The sequence below is a fragment of the Mastigoproctus giganteus genome, chromosome 1, assembly GCF_048544385.1.
Source record: "Mastigoproctus giganteus isolate SK-2022 chromosome 1, ASM4854438v1, whole genome shotgun sequence".
In the NCBI taxonomy this organism is placed as follows: domain Eukaryota; kingdom Metazoa; phylum Arthropoda; class Arachnida; order Uropygi; family Thelyphonidae; genus Mastigoproctus; species Mastigoproctus giganteus.
In genome coordinates this window covers 174,059,032-174,078,454 of record NC_143575.1, presented here as the reverse complement: position 1 = coordinate 174,078,454, position 19,423 = coordinate 174,059,032, and the positions used below count along the sequence as shown (strand labels likewise).

Sequence of the window (19,423 nt, the reverse complement as noted above, 5' to 3'; positions counted from 1 at the left end):
ATTCCATTTTATTCCTTCCAGATCGTTATAACTATAAAACAATAAAATTTAGTGCATTAAAAGATCTCCTGTGCGTGAATTATATAAAACCTCTTTATAACAACCCGAATCATGACAGAATCGGATACCATGCTAAAATCACGTTATAATTTTTTTGTTAGCTGAGAAAAATATTCTTTAAATAGTTTCAAACATACTCGGATTGACACTCCTTCAATAAGTGCAGAAAAAAATAAGCTTCATTTCATTAACAGCACATAACCAGTAATTTTGATTATTTTTAATTCAAGAATTATAGATTTTTACATCTGGATAGGCATAATTTTTGTGTGAAATAAGCTTTACAACAACCAAGAAATCAACATACTAAGCAAGATGTTGTGCTCGTAGATTCATGGCCACAGCAGTTACTACTCCTGCTCCTTTTCCACTTCCATCTTCTGCCAGCATGAGCTTGAACTATTAAACAAATTGCTTAAAAAAATTGCTTAAAAATTTGTGATTAACTTACATTTCTAAATTAAGGAATTTGATACAAGAAGCTCAACTGATGAATCAATACAAATATGCTGTAAATTGAAAATACAACTTAATTCAGGATCCTGTTTCATGCCACGAACGCTGTTTAGCGTAACACAACTATACTAAGGTGAAAAATAACAGGCAGGCAAAGTCACTCACTCGACTTTTCTCTATTTTCTTACTCACTGTAGTGGGTTGGCCAAGTGATCGCGAATCACTAGTTGTTTTTCTCCTTACTGTAGTTGATCACTATTGAGAAATGTTTATTTACAATGCTTATCACAGAAATTGCCGCATTTAAAAGTAGTGCACGCTTTGAGTTCAAAATAAGTGGGACAGATATCAATATACAGTAGTCAAGAAATTAAGTTTGTGTTTTGTATCAAAGGAAATTGCAGTGCATCTCATTATGAAGAAAGGCCTCTATAAAAAACGATTCAAACAGCGAAACGTCACGAATGTCATCTTGCTGAACATTGAACCATTCTTCTTGCACTTGTAATGTGAGATATGCAACAGTGATAGGGGCGGAGAGATAATTGTCATATGGCGGGATGTTCAATGTGGAAAACTTTGATAGTAGTATCCGGGACAGAGGATCAAATCTGAGATGCGTAGAGATGGATATGTATGACGCATCTTAAAATGTATTTCTTAATAAGATCGGGATCCTAATGCCCACAAGCTATGGAGGTCCAACAGGCTGCACATGTTTTCTTCCTTTACATGCTCGAAATATGGTGTGGAGTTCAGAATTTCGTCCCATTTCAGACCAAGATCAACATGTGTTGATATGTGGTTCTTAATTATCTTGTTGTGCCGTCTTGTGTTCATTTAATCGGAGCCCAATGCAATTGAGGTATTTTTCCAACTCGACGATTTTAGAATTTTCTTCATTGTTGCATTGCAAAGCTATCTGTTGATCGTTCGAGGTGACGAAAAATTTCAACTCGCGCATAAACGGCAAATTGTTTTTGATTCTGTGCCAGGAATAGTTTCAATCAATAACGAACAGAGGCGAATGTCTGTCATAACAGATGGATTCCACTACCGTGATTCCTGGTGTTGGTCCCGTCTGCCACTCTTTGATGCTGGCCAGATTACCTCCATCTCCGGCATGTCTCTGGACACACAAGGGACGAGGCATCGCTATATCCCAAACAGAAATGCGTCATTCGTCACTAAAGATGACACGATACCATTCTTGTCCCTAAGCAGCTGTCTTCCTGCATTACTGCAGATACCGGCGATGAATGTCGTGGGAAGACAAGGTAATGGACCGGAATTCAGCCCCAATTCTCACATTCCCCGATACAACGTTGGAAACGTCCGTTTCCAATCGTTGGCAAATTTGTCGCTCCTCTGGTTCTGATGCTACCAGAATCCAGGTGAAGTATTCAATACACATTAGATACGTCGTCTGGGTTCCTGCTGCCATTTTTGCCAACGGCATCCAACTTCGGGCATTACGATCCGCACTAACGGCTGTCAGTGTGGGTCGTGTTCAGATTCCTACGTCAGGATGGTAATAGACACGTTACTGACTGTTGTTCTACCCTAATTGGCTTGACACGCTAATATTAAGCATGTAGCTCTGCATGCAGATTATCAAGTAAATCGATCCATTATTTATAAGTGTTTCAACGATGAGCAGCATTTCTGAATGATTATATTTTAACCAAAAAAATCTAATTAAACAGAATTGTTGCTAATGGCACCGACAACGTCACTGAACTTCAAAAAAATAATAATAAATAAATAATAATTAAACTATTCTGTAGGAATTAACGTTGATCAGGAAATATTCGTCAGGAAGTTATGCTTAAACAAATTCTAACCTTTCTGCTCGGAGCCATTGCCGTGATAAAATCTGTCATTAGCTGATGGAGCTTGGGATGTTTCTTATAGAGGGAACCATCAATTGCCACTGTTACTTCCGGCTTCGCCATTCTGTCTAATAAACTGGCTACACCTAATAAAAAGAAAAAAAGGAAGAGAGAGAGAGAAAGCGAAGCCTTTTTAATTTTTTTTCTTTTTCGTTTTATTTAATTGTTTTTATTTTATTTTAACCTTAAGGAATATTAATGCTGAGAGTACTAAAGAGAGAACTTTTATACATTTGCGTTTATAATTATCAACGGCTACAGCAGCTGTAAATACAAAGTGGGGTGTGATGTCACGTGTTCATTTGTCGGAGCCCAATCCGATTTACTTTTTTTCTTTTTTTTTTTTTTTGTGAGAAATGGAAATATATATTTTGCTTTAAAAGATATTTTTATAGATAATGTGCTTTTCTTTTTTAGTAATACGTATTTCAATATGCATAGTCCCAGTGGCAGATTGTGACTCTGATGTATGGGGGTGCTGCTTCTTAAAGTTACATTAAATTGTCTTGGTTATAACACATAGATGATGATAATAATAATAAACAAGTTAAAAATACTACGAAACATTAACTGGACACTTACCATTAATTAACAGACTCGAGTAATCTCGAAATTTTATTTAAAAATAAAATCCATTCTTTGGTTTTTATATATTGAAAATAGATTAATAACTGTTTCATTCAAGGTACACTGTTCAAATCGGAGTGCACGCCACGCAGTTCCTTTAAACTTTAAATCGGTTAATTCCCTTCTCGGTGGAACGTTTTTTTTTTTTTTTTTTTTTTAGGGACGTTAGCATATAAGCGTTTATTGTCTTTATGTTCATCTGCATGTCGACACTCGACTCTCAGTAAAAATATTTTAATTAAATTTTATATTTGGGTCACACAGAAAGATTTGTCGGGCCATTTTCAAATTTAATTAAAATTGGGCAAATAGAAAACTAGCAGTTATTATTTCTTTTCTTTTATTTTTTTTCATGCAATTTTTATGTTTAAAAATAAGAAATTGATACATATAGTTTTAATGCGATACGTTAACTTTCGATTGTCCGCGAATGTGGCCAATCGAAGACTCGTATGCAAGACTCGTGAACGTGGTGTCGCTTGTAAAGAGATGAATACATACAGGGAGAAAAAATACTTAAAAAATGGAGTAATAAATAATATACAGTTGTAATTAAACTGAGTGACTAAGTTTACAGAAAGTAAAACTATGTACTTTTATTAAGTGTCCTGTAAAGTTATAATCTTGATAATTAATTGATTAGGAGATAACGCCGACGATCTGAAGTTCTACGTGAGCTCAGATCATAATCATCAGATTCATGATATCAACCAGCAAGCTTCTAGGCAGATACTGAGCCCTTCCAAATCAGCGCAACTGCCGATAACCAAGAAGAGAGTCAAAAATGATATGCAAACCTTTGTTAGTGGGGAGCCGGTGCAAAAAGTGACCTCCCATACTGACCTTGACCTCACCTGGGATGTTGCGCTGAGCTTTCAGCCTCACTTTGTCAGGATGAGGCAGAAGACGTACGCGGCTCTTTGGGCAATGCGTCAGGAGCGCTGCTTGTTCGGTACATACTGAGGTATATTACGCAGATTCCTCTCTATGCATCAGAAATTTGGTCATCTGCCTCATACCTTCACAAGTATCTCAGTTTAGAGTACTGGTGGCTTAGATGGATGAACAGGGTGGTAGGCCACCCCCTATCTCCAGATCGATCCTACAAGCAAATCTGGGCACTACTCCCTGGAGACATATCATCAAGACAAAAAATGTCCTCACGCTTGCACGGCTTATAACGGGGCGAACTGATGCTCCATCGGTATCCACATTAATCTCTGGTTTGAAGAGGGGAGCACCCCGACTCCTGTCTCCCTCTGCGTCTTATGCTGTCAAGCACTGATTCCCTGAGGAACATGGAAACGTGTTCCTCAGGAAACTGTCTTCGGATCTTCAATAAATTTAGGATCCACCCTGTTAGGTTCTGTGAAGACCAGCTGTACAGGAAGGACCCTGGGTATGCAACGGTAGGAAATCCTCAAGAACTGCTACCAAATAATATACTCACCTGCTCCTGGACATGACTGACTGTTTTTTTTTTTTTTTTTAACTTGCCTATTTGTATTTGACAAAGACTGTTTTGTCTTCATGCAATTGTATATTTAATCCTGTAAATGTCTCGGGTCGGGCACGCATGTACTCTTGTTTATTGTACATGTATTCCCCACACCTTAGTGTGTAAATATTAACACCCTTCTGGCACAGAGCCGTCTCGGGGTGACCCAAGGTTTCTTGGGAAATAAACTGATTTTAGTAATAACTATATTTACTTTTCACTTCAGTTAATCACAGAAAGATTTTAAAAAATTCAATTAATTTTAATCAAAAAACAGAATCAACCTGAAATGTAACGCACTGCATAAGTTTGATAACTTCTAATGAAAGTTTAGACATTACATTGTATCGGATGTTTTTAAACATTACTTAATTAGAAAAAGTTCAATCGATATCACATTTTCAGCGCAGTTTTCGTTGATCCATGGAAAGCTTTAAGATCACTCATAACAACAGGGGGTTACATCTTGTGAGTATGGGCTTGGCATTCCATCCTTCCCATCAACAAACCTCTTCGTCTAAGAAACTCGCTGCTTACGTAAGCAGCCGGTACCAGTATGTGGGTGAAAGGCATACAGAATGAGAGTGAAGAGGATAACTAGCGAATGACCTTCAACTGCCTCTAGAATTTCCCTCCACTATAGCGCTTTTAATATCCTGATTTATTAGTTAGTCGCTTGCACAAACTCATTAATTCTTTCATTTTGCATTTAAAAATTAACTCACTAAATTCTGGTTAATACAATAATCTCGATTGGTTGAAACTTTTCAAATGATATACAGTGTATATGTTTTATGTCTTTATTTTGTGATAAAATAAAGATAATGAAAGCCAGAGACTCGTGTCTTGATTTCGAGTGGTAAGTCACAGGTAATGCAAAAAAAAGCGAAGTAAGGCTTAAAAAAAAAAAAAAAAAGGAAATAAAACAGTTAAGCAAGGATCGTGAACGAGTGGTTTGAAGAGATTAACATCGAAACATTGCAGTGGCCAGCACAGAACACCGACCGGAAACCTTTTGAACATATTTGGGATGAACTGGAACGCAGAATCACTGCAAAGCCTTAGTGGAGCTCGTGAATGTTTTAAAGCAGGAGTGGAAAGGAGCACCATTAGTTTTCTATCGCAAATTAAGTAGAAACTTTTCACGATTAACTGAAGCAGTCATTTGAAGAGGGGAGCACCCCGACTCCTGTCTCCCTCTGCGTCTTATGCTGTCAAGCACTGATTCCCTGAGGAACATGGAAACGTGTTCCTCAGGAAACTGTCTTCGGATCTTCAATAAATCCGAAGTCAACTAACACAATTCCTTTGAATAAATGTTTTTTTTTTGTTTGTTTGTTTTTGTTTATTATTGTAAGTGTCTGACTTTCAGCAAAACATGTGTGTGTATATATATATATATATTGTATATACATAAATATATATGATGTGATAAGCTGGTTCTGGGAGTGGTCATAGTAGCATTCATTGATTCCTATAATTACAAAAACTGTAATGCGCTTATTAAGTTATTTTAGAATTTCGCAAACCTTCGTTTGATAAAAAAAAAAAAATATCAGTAACGTCAAATTATGAAAGTGCGAATAATCTCCGTAGAAGTGCTCATGAAATCAATACGTATCTAGCATTTGAATACTGCCATTATGTTCTACACGTGCTGCCTTGTGTTAAAATGCGATAAACTATCCATAATCATGCGTTTTGGTAAGCCCTATCAGATCTGTTCGATAACGAATGGTATTAAAAACAAGTAAAATTGGGTTATAGAAAATTCGAAGTCATGCAGTTCTGTACGCTGTCAGTTGATTTTCACAGGCTGCGAAATGAATAACTTTTAGTTAGCTACATGAACACCAGTAAAGAGTTGTTTAATGTTGTTTTAAAAAGCATAAAATAGGTCACCTTGCAGATACCGGTGTTCCACTTACGCAGTTTTGAAGGGGATGCCCAAGGACTCGCAGGATCTGATTTCAAATATGCAGTCATTAGCTGTGCACTTAATGGATTGCATACCAGGGAAACTTCAGAGAAATGGGGGGGGGGGAGGAAGAGACCGGGGAATAAAATTAGAAAATAATAACACATAATGAAAGTGGAGAAGAGAGCCATATGTGGAAATATAGAGAAACATGTGCCATTCACTTCGTAACACAGCGATTTCCAAAGTGGGAGGCGCGGACTAGTGCAAAAGGAGGCGCGAAAAGTTTAACAAAAATGAAATTTTCATAACATAACATATATAAATAAAAAAAATATATACACATATAAATAAACTTTCATAACATAAAATTAAATTTTATAACCTATTTTTTAAAGCATTTACGGCCACCTATCTCACTCTAACTAATTTCGTGCGTGCTATGTATGACATATATAGGTAGATTGCACAGTATAGCATTAGTTGCATGGTTGAAAATACGGTTTCAGCGGTGTGCGATTGTGTTTTTTATTGTTTTTGGCGTGATTACTTATTGATAATAATCGTTAGTAATTTATAAGTTGTATTTTTTAAGAATATAAATTTAATTCTAATATTTTTAGACGAATGGATAAATTTTTGACTTGTTACAAGAGAAAATCCACTAATAATGAAGATACTGATGCTGATACAAGTAAAAGTAGTGGGAATACAAGCAACAGGGAACAAGGAGGTAGAACTCCCAAGACAAGAAAATACGATTCATCCTATTTATCATTAGGAGTCACAAGTGTTATTATAGATGGCTTGGAAAAACCAATGTGTTTGTTTTGTACGAAAGTTTTGGCTGCAGATAGTATGAGACCAGGCACCTGGTCTCATACTAAAACGGCACCTTAAAACTATGCATTCTGAATACGCTGGTAAGCCCATAGAATTTTTTCAAAGAAAAGTAGATGAGTTTAATGAACAAAAGCAAGGTTCGGGCAGTGGAGAGGAGGTGGCCCCCGCGTGTGTGCTGACCGGAAGTTGGTAAATTGGCCAGCACACATAGGTTTGCGATAAACTGTCGTCTTCAAGCATGTGTCTTCGCGCCGGACAAGTGTATCTAGGTATGGTATAGAGTTGTTCGACTCCAGCTCAATCGTAAACTTTATGAAGGGCGATAGTGAGTTGAGGTGGGTTAGGAGTCGTTGACCTGAGTCTCTAGGGATGACAACGAACACATCGTCTACCTAGCGACACCAAAAGGCGATGTGATCTGGCGCGTGTGTAAACGCACGTCCCTCTAACTCCTCCATCACGATGTTTGCTGTGACAGAGCTGACAGGGGAACCCATGGCTGTGCCATGTATCTGCTGGTAGATTGAGTCGTTAAACATGATTGCACCCCCCTGTTAAGCACAGTCTGAGGGCAGCGGAAATGTCATCAGGCGTCAGCCTAGTTCTGTTGCTAAGGGTTTCATCGTTGTCCAAGAGTTGTTTTGCACAAGAGATGGCATGTTCCACTGGGATGGAGGTAACTAGTGATATTACATCGAACGAAGCCATGACTTGATCCTGTGAGATGGATATAGAGTGGATCCTTTCTATGAACTCAACACTGTTGGAGATGGTGTAGGTGGTCTCCAACAGTGTTGAGTTACCTCCGTGCCTCCGGGTGTCAGATCCCACGGTTTTACGGCCTACCGAAGGTGCACAAAGAAGACACACCACTAAGACCAATTGTATCCTGCTGTGGATCACCGACTTACGAGCTGTCCAAGTTTGTCTCGAGACTTCTTTCTCCTCTAGTTGGCAAGACCACCTACACCGTCTCCAACAGTGTTGAGTTCATAGAAAGGATCCACTCTATATCCATCTCACAGGATCAAGTCATGGCTTCGTTCGATGTAATATCACTATTTACCTCCATCCCAGTGGAACATGCCATCTCTTGTGCAAAACAACTCTTGGACAACGATGAAACCCTTAGCAACAGAACTAGGCTGACGCCTGATGACATTTCCGCTGCCCTCAGACTGTGCTTAACAGGGGGTGCAATCATGTTTAACGACTCAATCTACCAGCAGATACATGGCACAGCCATGGGTTCACCTGTCAGCTCTGTCACAGCAAACATCGTGATGGAGGAGTTAGAGGGACGTGCGTTTACACACGCGCCAGATCACATCGCCTTTTGGTGTCGCTAGGTAGACGATGTGTTCGTTGTCATCCCTAGAGACTCAGGTCAACGACTCCTAACCCACCTCAACTCACTATCGCCCTTCATAAAGTTTACGATTGAGCTGGAGTCGAACAACTCTATACCATACCTAGATACACTTGTCCGGCGCGAAGACACATGCTTGAAGACGACAGTTTATCGCAAACCTATGTGTGCTGGCCAATTTACCAACTTCCGGTCAGCACACACGCGGGGGCCACCTCCTCTCCACTGCCCGAACCTTGCTAACTCGCGCCTGGACACACTCCAGCTCCGCAGATGAGAGACGCAAAGAGATCACCAGAGTCAAAGTAGACCTTACGAAGTGTGGCTATCCCATCGACGTCCTTGACAGGTGTGGTCTACAGGCACGCGACAACGTGACGACCAACAGCGACGAGTCATCCACGAGGGCATTTATCCCATACTACCCCAACCTGTCACAACAGATCGGTAGAATCCTAAAATCATATGGGATAAAATGCATCCAACTCCCAGGCAAGAAACTGCGTTCTCTTATCTCCAACGTAAAAACACCCGTCCCCACTCTTCTACACAGCGGTTTGGTCTATCGCATCTCTTGCCGTGACTGCACCAGCTGCTACTTTGGAGAGACTGGACGTCGACTCGAGAAACGTCTCTCAGAACATAAAAGGGCGATCCGTTTGGCAGATGTAGAACACTCAGCTGTCGCCGAGCATGTCTGGACAACCCGCCACGACATCGACCCACACCGCGATGTCGTGGTTGTGGACAGGTCCCACCATTACCTAAAGCGCACCTGGTTGGAATTGTTAAATATAAAATGCTCGGATGCCTCTTTGAACAGGAAAGTGGTTGCCAAGTTAACCCCATCACAGAGGCAGTAATTCTATCCATAGACAAACTCTGGCCACGTCACCACCATATGTCACAGCCACAAACATCAACAAACAATTAACCACGCGCCTCACGCACCATCCTGGCAGTGCACATCTCTATTCCAACTACCATTCATGTATTCAATCTGAAGAAGGCTGCCTCCCAGCCGAAAGCTTATTAATTGTAATTATGTTTAGTTTGCTCTGAGAAACAAATTTTCGTAATGAATCCAGAGCACGTAGGCCTTTTTTACTATATTTTTAATATAATTGACACTTTTTTTGATGAGAACGACATAAAGTGGAATAACTGCATTGGACTCTGTACTGACGGAGCACAGTCAATATCAGGACACAAGGCAGGTCTTCAAGCATTAGTTAAAAAGAAAGCACCCGAAGTTATCTGGACGCACTGCATGCTTCACAGAGCAGCTCTTGTGTCAAAAAAATATGAGCCAGGAACTTAACAACATTTTTACAAAAGTTACGAAAGTTATAAACAGTCCTTTAAAAGCTAGGTTGTTTGCAAAGCTGTGTGAAGATATGGAAGCTAATTATACCTCACTTCTATACTATTGTGAAGTGCGCTGCTATCTCGTGCAAAAGTGATTCAAAGGGTGTTTGAACTCAAAGAAGAGATTGCAATTTTTCTTGATGAAAATCATAATGAAGAGGCAAATTTATTTAGGAATGATAACTTTATTGTTAAACTTGCCTATTTGATTGAAATTTTTGGAAAATCGAGTGTTTTGAATAAATCAATGCAAGGACCACAAATGCATTCACTGATTCAGAAAGACAAAGTGAAAGCATTCATAAAAAAATTGGAGCTGTGGAAATCAAATTTACAAACAAAATAAGTTCGACATGTTTCCACTTTTAAATGATTTCTGCGCCAGAGTTAATATTGAAGCAAACAAAAATCTATTTACTGAACACTTGGATGGTTTGCTAATGCACTTTTCACATTACAGTATTTCGAAGATTTTGATTTTACAAAGTTCGCGTGGATACAGAATCCATTTGTCGATGAACAAGATGATGAATTTGGATTGACAACTATTGAAAAGGAAAAGTTGATAGAATTATCATGCGATACTTCATTGAAACAAAAATTTCAGAGTGAAACCCTAGTTCAATTTTGGTTTATGCGAAACGGGATTTTCTGCATTGGCTGCAATGAAATCCAAATATCGAGCCCGTTTAGTAGTAGAAAAAGAGCTACGAGTAGCACTCTCCTCAATGATACCTAGATTCGATAAACTTTGTGCTAATAAACAAGCACATCCATCGCATCAAAAACAAAATAATTTAAAAATGAATATATATAGTAAAACCTTGTTATTATTCTGTCAATTAGGTTTTTTTTTTCGTTTGTTTTGAGCATTAGCAACTAAGGCCATATTGCTCCGGGATATGCAGTGGTCATTCCCTGACCTCTCTGCATCCTCTGTATTTGGTGGTGACGGGCTGGAACCCCAGTCTAATCAAGAAGCGTTGCTACGCACTACTGCTCCTTTCCACCTGGCTACAGAGGCGCCTTCATTTTTTGTATTAATATGGTAGTATTCTGTATCTTATATATTCCTCATATGTGACCGCTCCAGAATACAAAAGAGAAAATTTCTATTTATTTCAGTCAGAAAGTTATCACTCATATCATCTCCGAGATAAAGACATTCCCTAATTTTCCTATTTTAACCTTATCGATCTTAACCCCCACCCATGAAAATTCCTGGCGAAGCACCTGATACTTCTAGTATTTCTGCCAAGGCAAGTCTATGAGGAGTCTGTGTATTTGTCTTTAATTGCGTGAATATTATGGTTGGCTTGAGCTGAATGAAAACCATACACCCCTTGCCCGGGACCGACGACTAACTCGACCACGGTGTGGAGGAAAAACAAAAAAAGAAAGAAAAGAAAACGAAAGAAAGAAACTATAAAAGTTCCTCTCGTCGACTCGGGAATCGAACACAGTGTCGTTGTACACAATGGAAGTACAGCGATTGCAACCACTGTGGGCTGACGAATACACATGTAAAGTATATTCTTTATTTTTTAAAAAAATAATAACATTAATTACTCACATATTGACACAATGCGGGCTCCTCGAACACTGCATACAGAACAGACATATTTTACAATTGCGACATCATCAGAGCTGATATTTTTCTGTCCAAGATCGTGAAGAATCTCAAAAGCTTTTATCTCACCTTCCTCTCTAAAAAAAAAAATTATTATTATTTAACAAGAAAACAAAGTGAAGTCAACCGAAATATAAAATTTTATTTCAGATGGATCTTTATTTATTGAAAAATAATATAATCTACTGTCTTCTGTAATAAACTAGTGCGTAGTTTATTACAGAAGACAGTAGCGTACACGGTCTTCTGTAATAAACTAGTGCGTAGTTTATTACAGAAGACCGTGTACGCTTTTCTGATATTTTTATACGTCGATTGCTTCACTATATATATATGACAGTTATAACTAAAACATTGCCTTGCTTTTGAGGTCTGTATAGGAGGAAAAAATGGATAATCGCACGAGGCTGATATTTGTAATAGAAAATATACAAATCGGCAGCATGCAAAAAATTGGTTTCTGAAATTATTACCAGAGTGAGACTACAATGCTTTCTACTAAACAAAAAAGTTCATTCACGTCACAGTACGCATATCACGTGTTTTGTTCATTAAACTATTCAATGATTACCGTATTGCTCAGCTAAACAACATGCTCAATAGCAGAGCGTGAACTGTTAAATTTTTCTTGCAGCATTTCCTGTTTGGTTTGAACATTCAGCTTCTGATGCTTCAAATCAGCCAGAGATATATTCAAATAAGAAAATTACTACGAAATCAGAGATCAGTCTCACGATTTTTAAAAATAGTTTATATGTAAATGAAACTTAAAATGCATTTATAATAAGTGCAATCTTTTATTTCATTTGGAAATATTTAACACCACAATTTAAAAAAAAAATAGAAATTTCTTTTTTTCTGGGTCACTTTTTGATATCTACATCGCTTATAGATGAGACGAGAAAGGTTCTGTAATCTTGTGCTCTTTGCATTAGTGAAAAGAGTGATTACCAGCTACTTTCTCTTTCTTACCTTCGCTCTCTGCTCTACTGTACTGTTTTTTCGCACTACCAAAACTAAGTATTTGTTGGTAATAGTCCAAGTGAGGACTGTCAGAGAGTTATTTTCTTCCATTGTTTAAATTAGGTGAAATTCTTATGTGTTGGATTCTATCCAGTGACCCAACTTCCTATCATGATTTATTCATTAGGTACCCTGGTGGGAGTAATCTAAATTAAAGAATCGCTTGTTTTTAATTCTGTTATCATATATCCTATTCAATAAACCTAGTGAAAACTGAAATAAATATCATTTTCCATTTTATTCATAATTAAAAGAAATATTATTTTCGGCTATGTGTGATGTGATCGGGGTTAAAAAATTAACTCTGTGAGGTGTCTATTGTAGTTCTTACCCTTCAATATCCGATACATGACTGGCTGTGAAGGTGTTATTCCTCTTCATAACATCAGACAAATGTCCACCAAATACTAACGATTTTTCGCTAAGTCTGACAAGAATCTGTCGCACAAGTTCCCCCAGAAACTTTCCGGCATACAACTTTTCAAATCTGAAAGCATAAGAAAGAATTTCTTATTGGCAAAAGTAAATAAAATTTCCATGTGTTATTTAAAAATATGTACGAGTTGATTTGTTTCACGTGAAGTAGAAGAAGCGATTGTAACCATTTTGCTATTCGCCAGGGTAATTTATAAAATATCGCGGTTGTTCAAAAAGTAATGGCTACACAGGTGTTAAAGAGAGGGAAAAAAGTTAGATTTATTTACAAGTACATTGTTAGATTTATTTACGGCGATTACATTCTCCTCAAAGGAATCTTCGTCCTCCTGTACAATTCTATTCCAAATATCAGGGAGGCGTTCAGGAAACGATGGCTTTTCATCCAACAAAACAGGCAAAGCCATTACACAATATCAGTACCAGGACAATCTTCCGCATGCGGAAGATTGTCCTGGTACTGTGGGTGGACAGAACTAACTTCATCAGCTAGCTCGAGCACTGTCATAAGATCGAGCTGAGGTCCATCGCCAATCGAAGTTAAAGAAGTCATGCGCTCTTACTTATGATACTCAGCTCTCTGTCTCTTTATATATATGCGACTACGCCACGTAATTTGTGTCCAAGAGTGCAAGTACATATCCATCGCAAAGAGAGAAAATTTCAGACCAGTGTGGCAACACAGCCATGTACATTCACTCACAAATACAAATCATGTTGGCACTTCCACACAAAAAATGCAATATTTCCATTTAGAGACTGTTACAATTATAAGGGATGGAAAAGAAAAGTAAGTTGAGTACAGGTAGTGTTGTATTGTTTTCAGTATTGTCCTGAGTTGGATTGTTTTCGATAACGGTCGAGCGAACTAAGACCATAAGGTATTAGGGGCTATGTAAAAATGAGGGATGAAAAACCCAAACTTAGCAGCAGAAACTAGAAATGGGCTTTCTCGGTCAACAACGAACGAAATCCCCCATATCTCACCAAAGTGAAGGCAAGTAGCTTAACCACTATACCAAGGCGATGGTGTAGTGGCCCTTTGGAAATTTAAATAAGGAACTGTCACTTCCAATTTTTGCCAGATCCTCATTTACAGAAGGAACAGAGCTTCATTGGAATTAAATGAACAGGTCATACGCACCGAGGATTCAGGTTTGGTTGCCCTCAATTTTTAAATCACGCGAGTTGCATTTAGGGGTGAAGTGCAGGCGCAACTAGAGCCACAGTATATCATTATACTATGTGTAAATTGTGTATTAGCTTGTCTTGTCTGTTTAGCTTGTCTGTTTTTTGACGTAAAAAAAAATGCAGTTTTGCCCGGGATCGATGCGTTATGAAGACCAGTGGGATACAGACAAAAACCTTAAATAACAGCACTAAGAACTCAAAGAAAAGCAATTCATGCACAGCAGTGGATCCTCCTTCACGACAACTCTTCATAGTACCAATTGTACTGTGGCCGCAGTTTGGCCACAGTACAATCGGTACATACCCTGTTGCAAAGCATTATAAGGCTATGAAATAAATATTAATTCATTCCTAGATATAATAATATTCTAACATAAGCAAGTGTTAATTACTATTACGCCTTTTACGATTGATTATTTAGCTAAATTAGGTAATCAACCTCAGTTCAACTTAGGCATCATCGTCAGATGAGTCACTTACGTAAAAGAACCAACTAAGAGAGATTGGGCATCTACAGCCCTGTCACATTCTGTCTTAATGAAATCCAGAACCCCATTATCTCCAAACGCTCCCCATTCGATGTCAATCACCACCTGGAAGGGGGAAAAAAAGAGCAATATACAGTTAAGAAAGAAAAAATTCAGTCAAAATGTATTACATTATTTTCAATGTTTACAGGGTTAAATAATTCCCCTGTACTCCCAAAAGAAACTATGCGTATAGTTCGACAAATAAAGAATAATATTATTTTGTTATTATATTGCTACGTTTAGGCTAAGTCATGTTAATGGTCTTCGAAGAAATCCCCTTGCGACATGAAAAGTTCAGCGATTGTGCCATTGTAGGAAGTCATGGATTGAGTTTCGCAATATCATCTGCGATTGTCCCTAGACTGGAGTGATGTCATGAAATCTCCTCCATATCATTGCGAGGTATTGTTTCGAAAAAGTCATTGAGTGCTATATTTAAGGAGTACGATGGATGTGGTACAACACCTTCCTAGTTTTTGGCTAGAAATTCCTGTAGTCAAACGGAAGACGCAAAAGCTTTGGCGTGATGAAGAAACCAATTTCCATGCTCATTTTTCGGGATGTTTTCGCCGCATATCTGCCTCAGAAAGTCTCTGAGTCACAGTTTTGTCCATCTAGAATGAATTCCTGATGAGCACTTTCATTAATGTCGCAAAATACAATCAGCTGCTCTTCACATCGGAACGAAATTGTCCGGCTTTGTCGGGCGCTTTATTTATTTTTGACTCATTCATTGTTCAGACTTTGTTTAAAAGATCATGAACCTATGCTAGGTCACCAGTTATTATCTTAGAAAGGAACTGCGAGTCATTCCAAAATATTTCCTGAAAGTCCTTAAAACAACAACACAAATTCGATTGTACATTTGCTTATCAGACACGAATGAGGCATGGATTTGGTTTGCTTGAAGGCACATGGTTTGACGACAGTAACCTGTCGTCAAATCTTGTTTCAAAATGCTCTAGTATGATAAACAAGATTTTCAATTCATCAACCAAACCACAGATAAAATAATTCGTGCTACATTAAAGAACTTGTAATATTAGTGAAACCCACCGTTTTACTTCTCTTCTCTTCCCTTTTCTTATTTTAAATTAGAATTGCAGCTGAAATCATAATTGAAATTCCTTCCGAAGGGAAAAAAATAAAATAATAGGCTTCCTTGCACCATGGTGAAGGCAATAGTGCTTTACGAACATATGCTAACGTACCTGAAAAAAAAACTGTTAAAGCGGCGTGAAATTAATCAGCTTACAGAAAGTCGTTGATTCGCGAATCAGTTCATTCAGTTTGAGCTGTTTTAATTATAAGATTTATTCATATGAATACATACTTTTAGAATAAAGGGTTGGGTTATGTAATAACGAAGACCACACAAGCAGAACAAATGTGGTGCCTTTTAGGACTGGCATAAGCCAGTCTATAAAGTAAGCACTTTCATAAATTCAGGATACTACTCAAGGCGAGGAGAGAACGGTGGCTTTTTCCTTGTGTGTGCTGGAAACAGCAACTGTATCTTACGTGCAGCCACGTAATAAAATACAGTCGCTTGAAACTGCCATATTCTTCATAAGTGTCGTGATTTCTTGCACCACGGGAAGACAGACAGTGTAAGAAGTTGTGACACGTTATGAAGACAGAGTAGCTGGGCAGCTTATGCTTGGCACAGTGTTGCTCCAGGGCAAAGAGAAACCCCGCGTAGCCCTTGACATCCGTGTTCAACTGCAGTAGTACAGGCGAGAAATGCTGGAACACCTAGTCTACAGCCCTGACCAGATGCGCCTGATGGGAACTGAACTCTCAGAACTTTTCATTTCAAAAGTTTCTTTCATTTAAACGATCCTTGTATTGAAAACGACTGGCGGGTATTACTAGTAATAAAATGATAAGTATGGGCACTTCGCAAAGACTTCTTTTGTTTAAATATAAATACTTGTGAAATAATAATAAATCTTAAGATTACCTCCTCAATTCCTGGATGTTCGCCTTCCCATTTCTCTATTCGTTCCACCTTTTCTAGATAACATGCATTACATCCGGTTCCTATCAAACAGAATAACGTGTTGCATCTTAAATCCCGAATCTCTTTATAGTCCTTATTAGAAACTAAATAAATAACGATAATGGAATGGTGTTTTGCCATATTGTACACATAAATAATTTATTTTTTTTAATTAAACTTTATAGGTAAAAATCTTTTGAACTCCATTCACCCTAAAATAAAATGACGTTAAAATTTTTGTCCAGCAGAAGAAAATAACATTGATAAACATTCAAATCTATTTAAGCCATATTCATAAGACAGTACAGGTAGGGCGTAGCGTTAGTTTGGTACGGAGAAGTATGGAGGTTGCTACCAAGAGAATGGTTCTCACATTGTAGCAGCCCTTCACCACGAGTTACCTCAGTACTGCACTATATATTAAAGCGCAGACGAAGAGTAAAGGGTATACTGCATATATTTCAAGACCAATTTGGTATGTCGAGCGCCGAAAATGATTCGTGGGGAACCCTACTCATCATTCCGCTCGATATCACCTAATCACCCCCAGTTTTAAGTGGCCTTTAAATTTTTCGTTTATGACGGTTGGAATCTTCCAAGACCATTTACAATTGAAATACCTGCAAAAATATACTATTTATACTCTACTGTATATACAAGGGTGCTATTAAATAAAGAGACTGCGCAAGCAACCATTACAGCAGTTGTCTGCCAAGTCATGTTCCAACGCGCTCATTCGTTTTGCAGAGACAGATTTTCATTACTTTGGGTTTTTGCAGTTTGCTGGAAAAATGACAGACAAAAGAATCGAACAACGAATCAACCTCAAAATTTTAAAGAAAACTAAAGAAAACACCAACTGAAAGCTATGAGTTATTACATCAAGTTTAAGGGGAGGGTACTCAAGAGCTCGAGTGTTTGAATGGCATAAAAGATTTTTTGAAAGAAGAGAGAGAGAGCGTAGAAGACTTGACGACCAAGCTGTCCATCCGGTATTCAGAAAAACTTATGAAAATGTGGACCGATAAAGGATACTGATTAGAAATTGTCATCGTTTAAGCATTAGAATGATTGCATTAGAACTCAATATGGAGAAAGAAACAGTTTGAAAAATTTTAACTGAAAATTTAGGAATGATCATAGTTGGATGCTCCATCAAGACACTGCTCCAGCACACAACGCGCTCTCTGTTCACCAAGGCGCCTCCGTAGCCAGGTGGGAAGGAGCAGCAGTGCGTAGCACACGCTTCTTGATTAAACCGGGGTTCGAGCCCGTCACCACCAAATATGGAGGATGCGGAAAGGTCAGGGAATGACCACCGCATATCCCGGAGCAATATGGCCTTTGTTGCTAATGCTCCTAAAAACCAAATAACAAACAAACAAAACTCTGTTCACCATTTTCTGGCCAAAAAACAAAACCCTGTGTGTTAACATGCATCCTGCTCACCAGACTAGACTAAAAATAAACTCGCCGTAAACTAAAAAGTGTACTTAAGGGATCCATTTTCGGTCCATTGAAGACATTTAGGGGAAAAAAAAAAAAAAAAAAAACCGAAGTGTTAAAAGGACTTAGAAGATGGCTTCCAAAATTGTTTCCGTGCTTGGGAGAAAGGCGTGGAACGATGTGTGCGATACCAAGGCATTTTAAAGGGGATAACTTGCAAGGTACGAAATATTCATTATAGTGTATTTATTTTATTGCAAGAGTCTCGTTATTTAATAGCTACACCTCGTAGTTATACGTTGTTAATTATTTTCACCTGAGCGGTGTCACTGACAGGGCTAACTAACACTGCCACAGATCCTTGTGGTTCAGCTTTTTCTATTCTCAGTTCATGGACCAGAAAGAAGGCAGCACGCACTTGTCGCTTGTTAAATAAGCCAATGATTCATAGGCTTGTGATGACTCCTTTTTTAGTGAATCAAAATCCTCAACGAGAGGTCACCTTCATAATCATATCACGCTTAAGGCTGGGTTCTCACAGAACCTTAAGGATTAAGCCTTGCGGTCTCAGTGGATCCCGTCAGCGCTTAATCCCCAACTAACCAATAAAATTAAAGGTCCTTCACACCTCTTTAATTTTATTGGCTGGTTGGGGATTAAGTACTGACGGATCCGCTTGGCTGTCGCCTGTATGAACGCAGCCTAATTCCCACCCACTTCTCAACCTGCTAATTCGCACCATCTTCTGAGGGTGTGAATTAGCCGGTTGAGAACTACTGAAATAAGCTGTAGTGTGAATAGTGGCACTGCCCGGTTATTTTAATATCTCCGAAAGCGAGTACTGTAGTACTACTTTTAATTTTTTTTTTTTTTTTTGTGGCATAATGTAAACACAACCAGACAGAAGGTCAAGGCACTGTGACGCCAACATCCTGTGATGTCAGCGAACGCAATTCTTTGTGCAATAACAAATTTAAATGTAATATGTAATTCTTGGTAACCGTTAATGTTGCAAGCCATCGGAAACCTTTAAGTAGCTCTCCAACAAAGCATTTATCAAGTCCTTACATATAATTAGCTACTCTGTGCAAATAATTATCTCCTGGGCAAGAACAACTGCTTGTGAAATAAATTA

The 19,423-nt window shown here is 38.4% G+C and overlaps 1 protein-coding gene across 1 annotated transcript in view; it reads right to left on the bottom strand.

Annotated features, from left to right (window-relative positions):
• Window positions 1-313: 313 nt before the first annotated feature.
• Window positions 314-19,423, bottom strand: part of LOC150091273 (hexokinase-2-like) — a 50,327-nt gene continuing 31,217 nt past the window's right edge. Inside the window, exons 7-12 of the mRNA XM_090375088.1 lie at window positions 16,804-16,883; window positions 14,791-14,903; window positions 13,016-13,171; window positions 11,605-11,738; window positions 2,361-2,494; window positions 314-459 (exon numbers count right to left, since the gene is read on the bottom strand). Coding sequence (XP_090231214.1) covers window positions 367-459; window positions 2,361-2,494; window positions 11,605-11,738; window positions 13,016-13,171; window positions 14,791-14,903; window positions 16,804-16,883 — 710 coding nt within the window. The 3' untranslated portion in view covers window positions 314-366. The remainder of the gene's footprint in view (window positions 460-2,360; window positions 2,495-11,604; window positions 11,739-13,015; window positions 13,172-14,790; window positions 14,904-16,803; window positions 16,884-19,423) is intronic.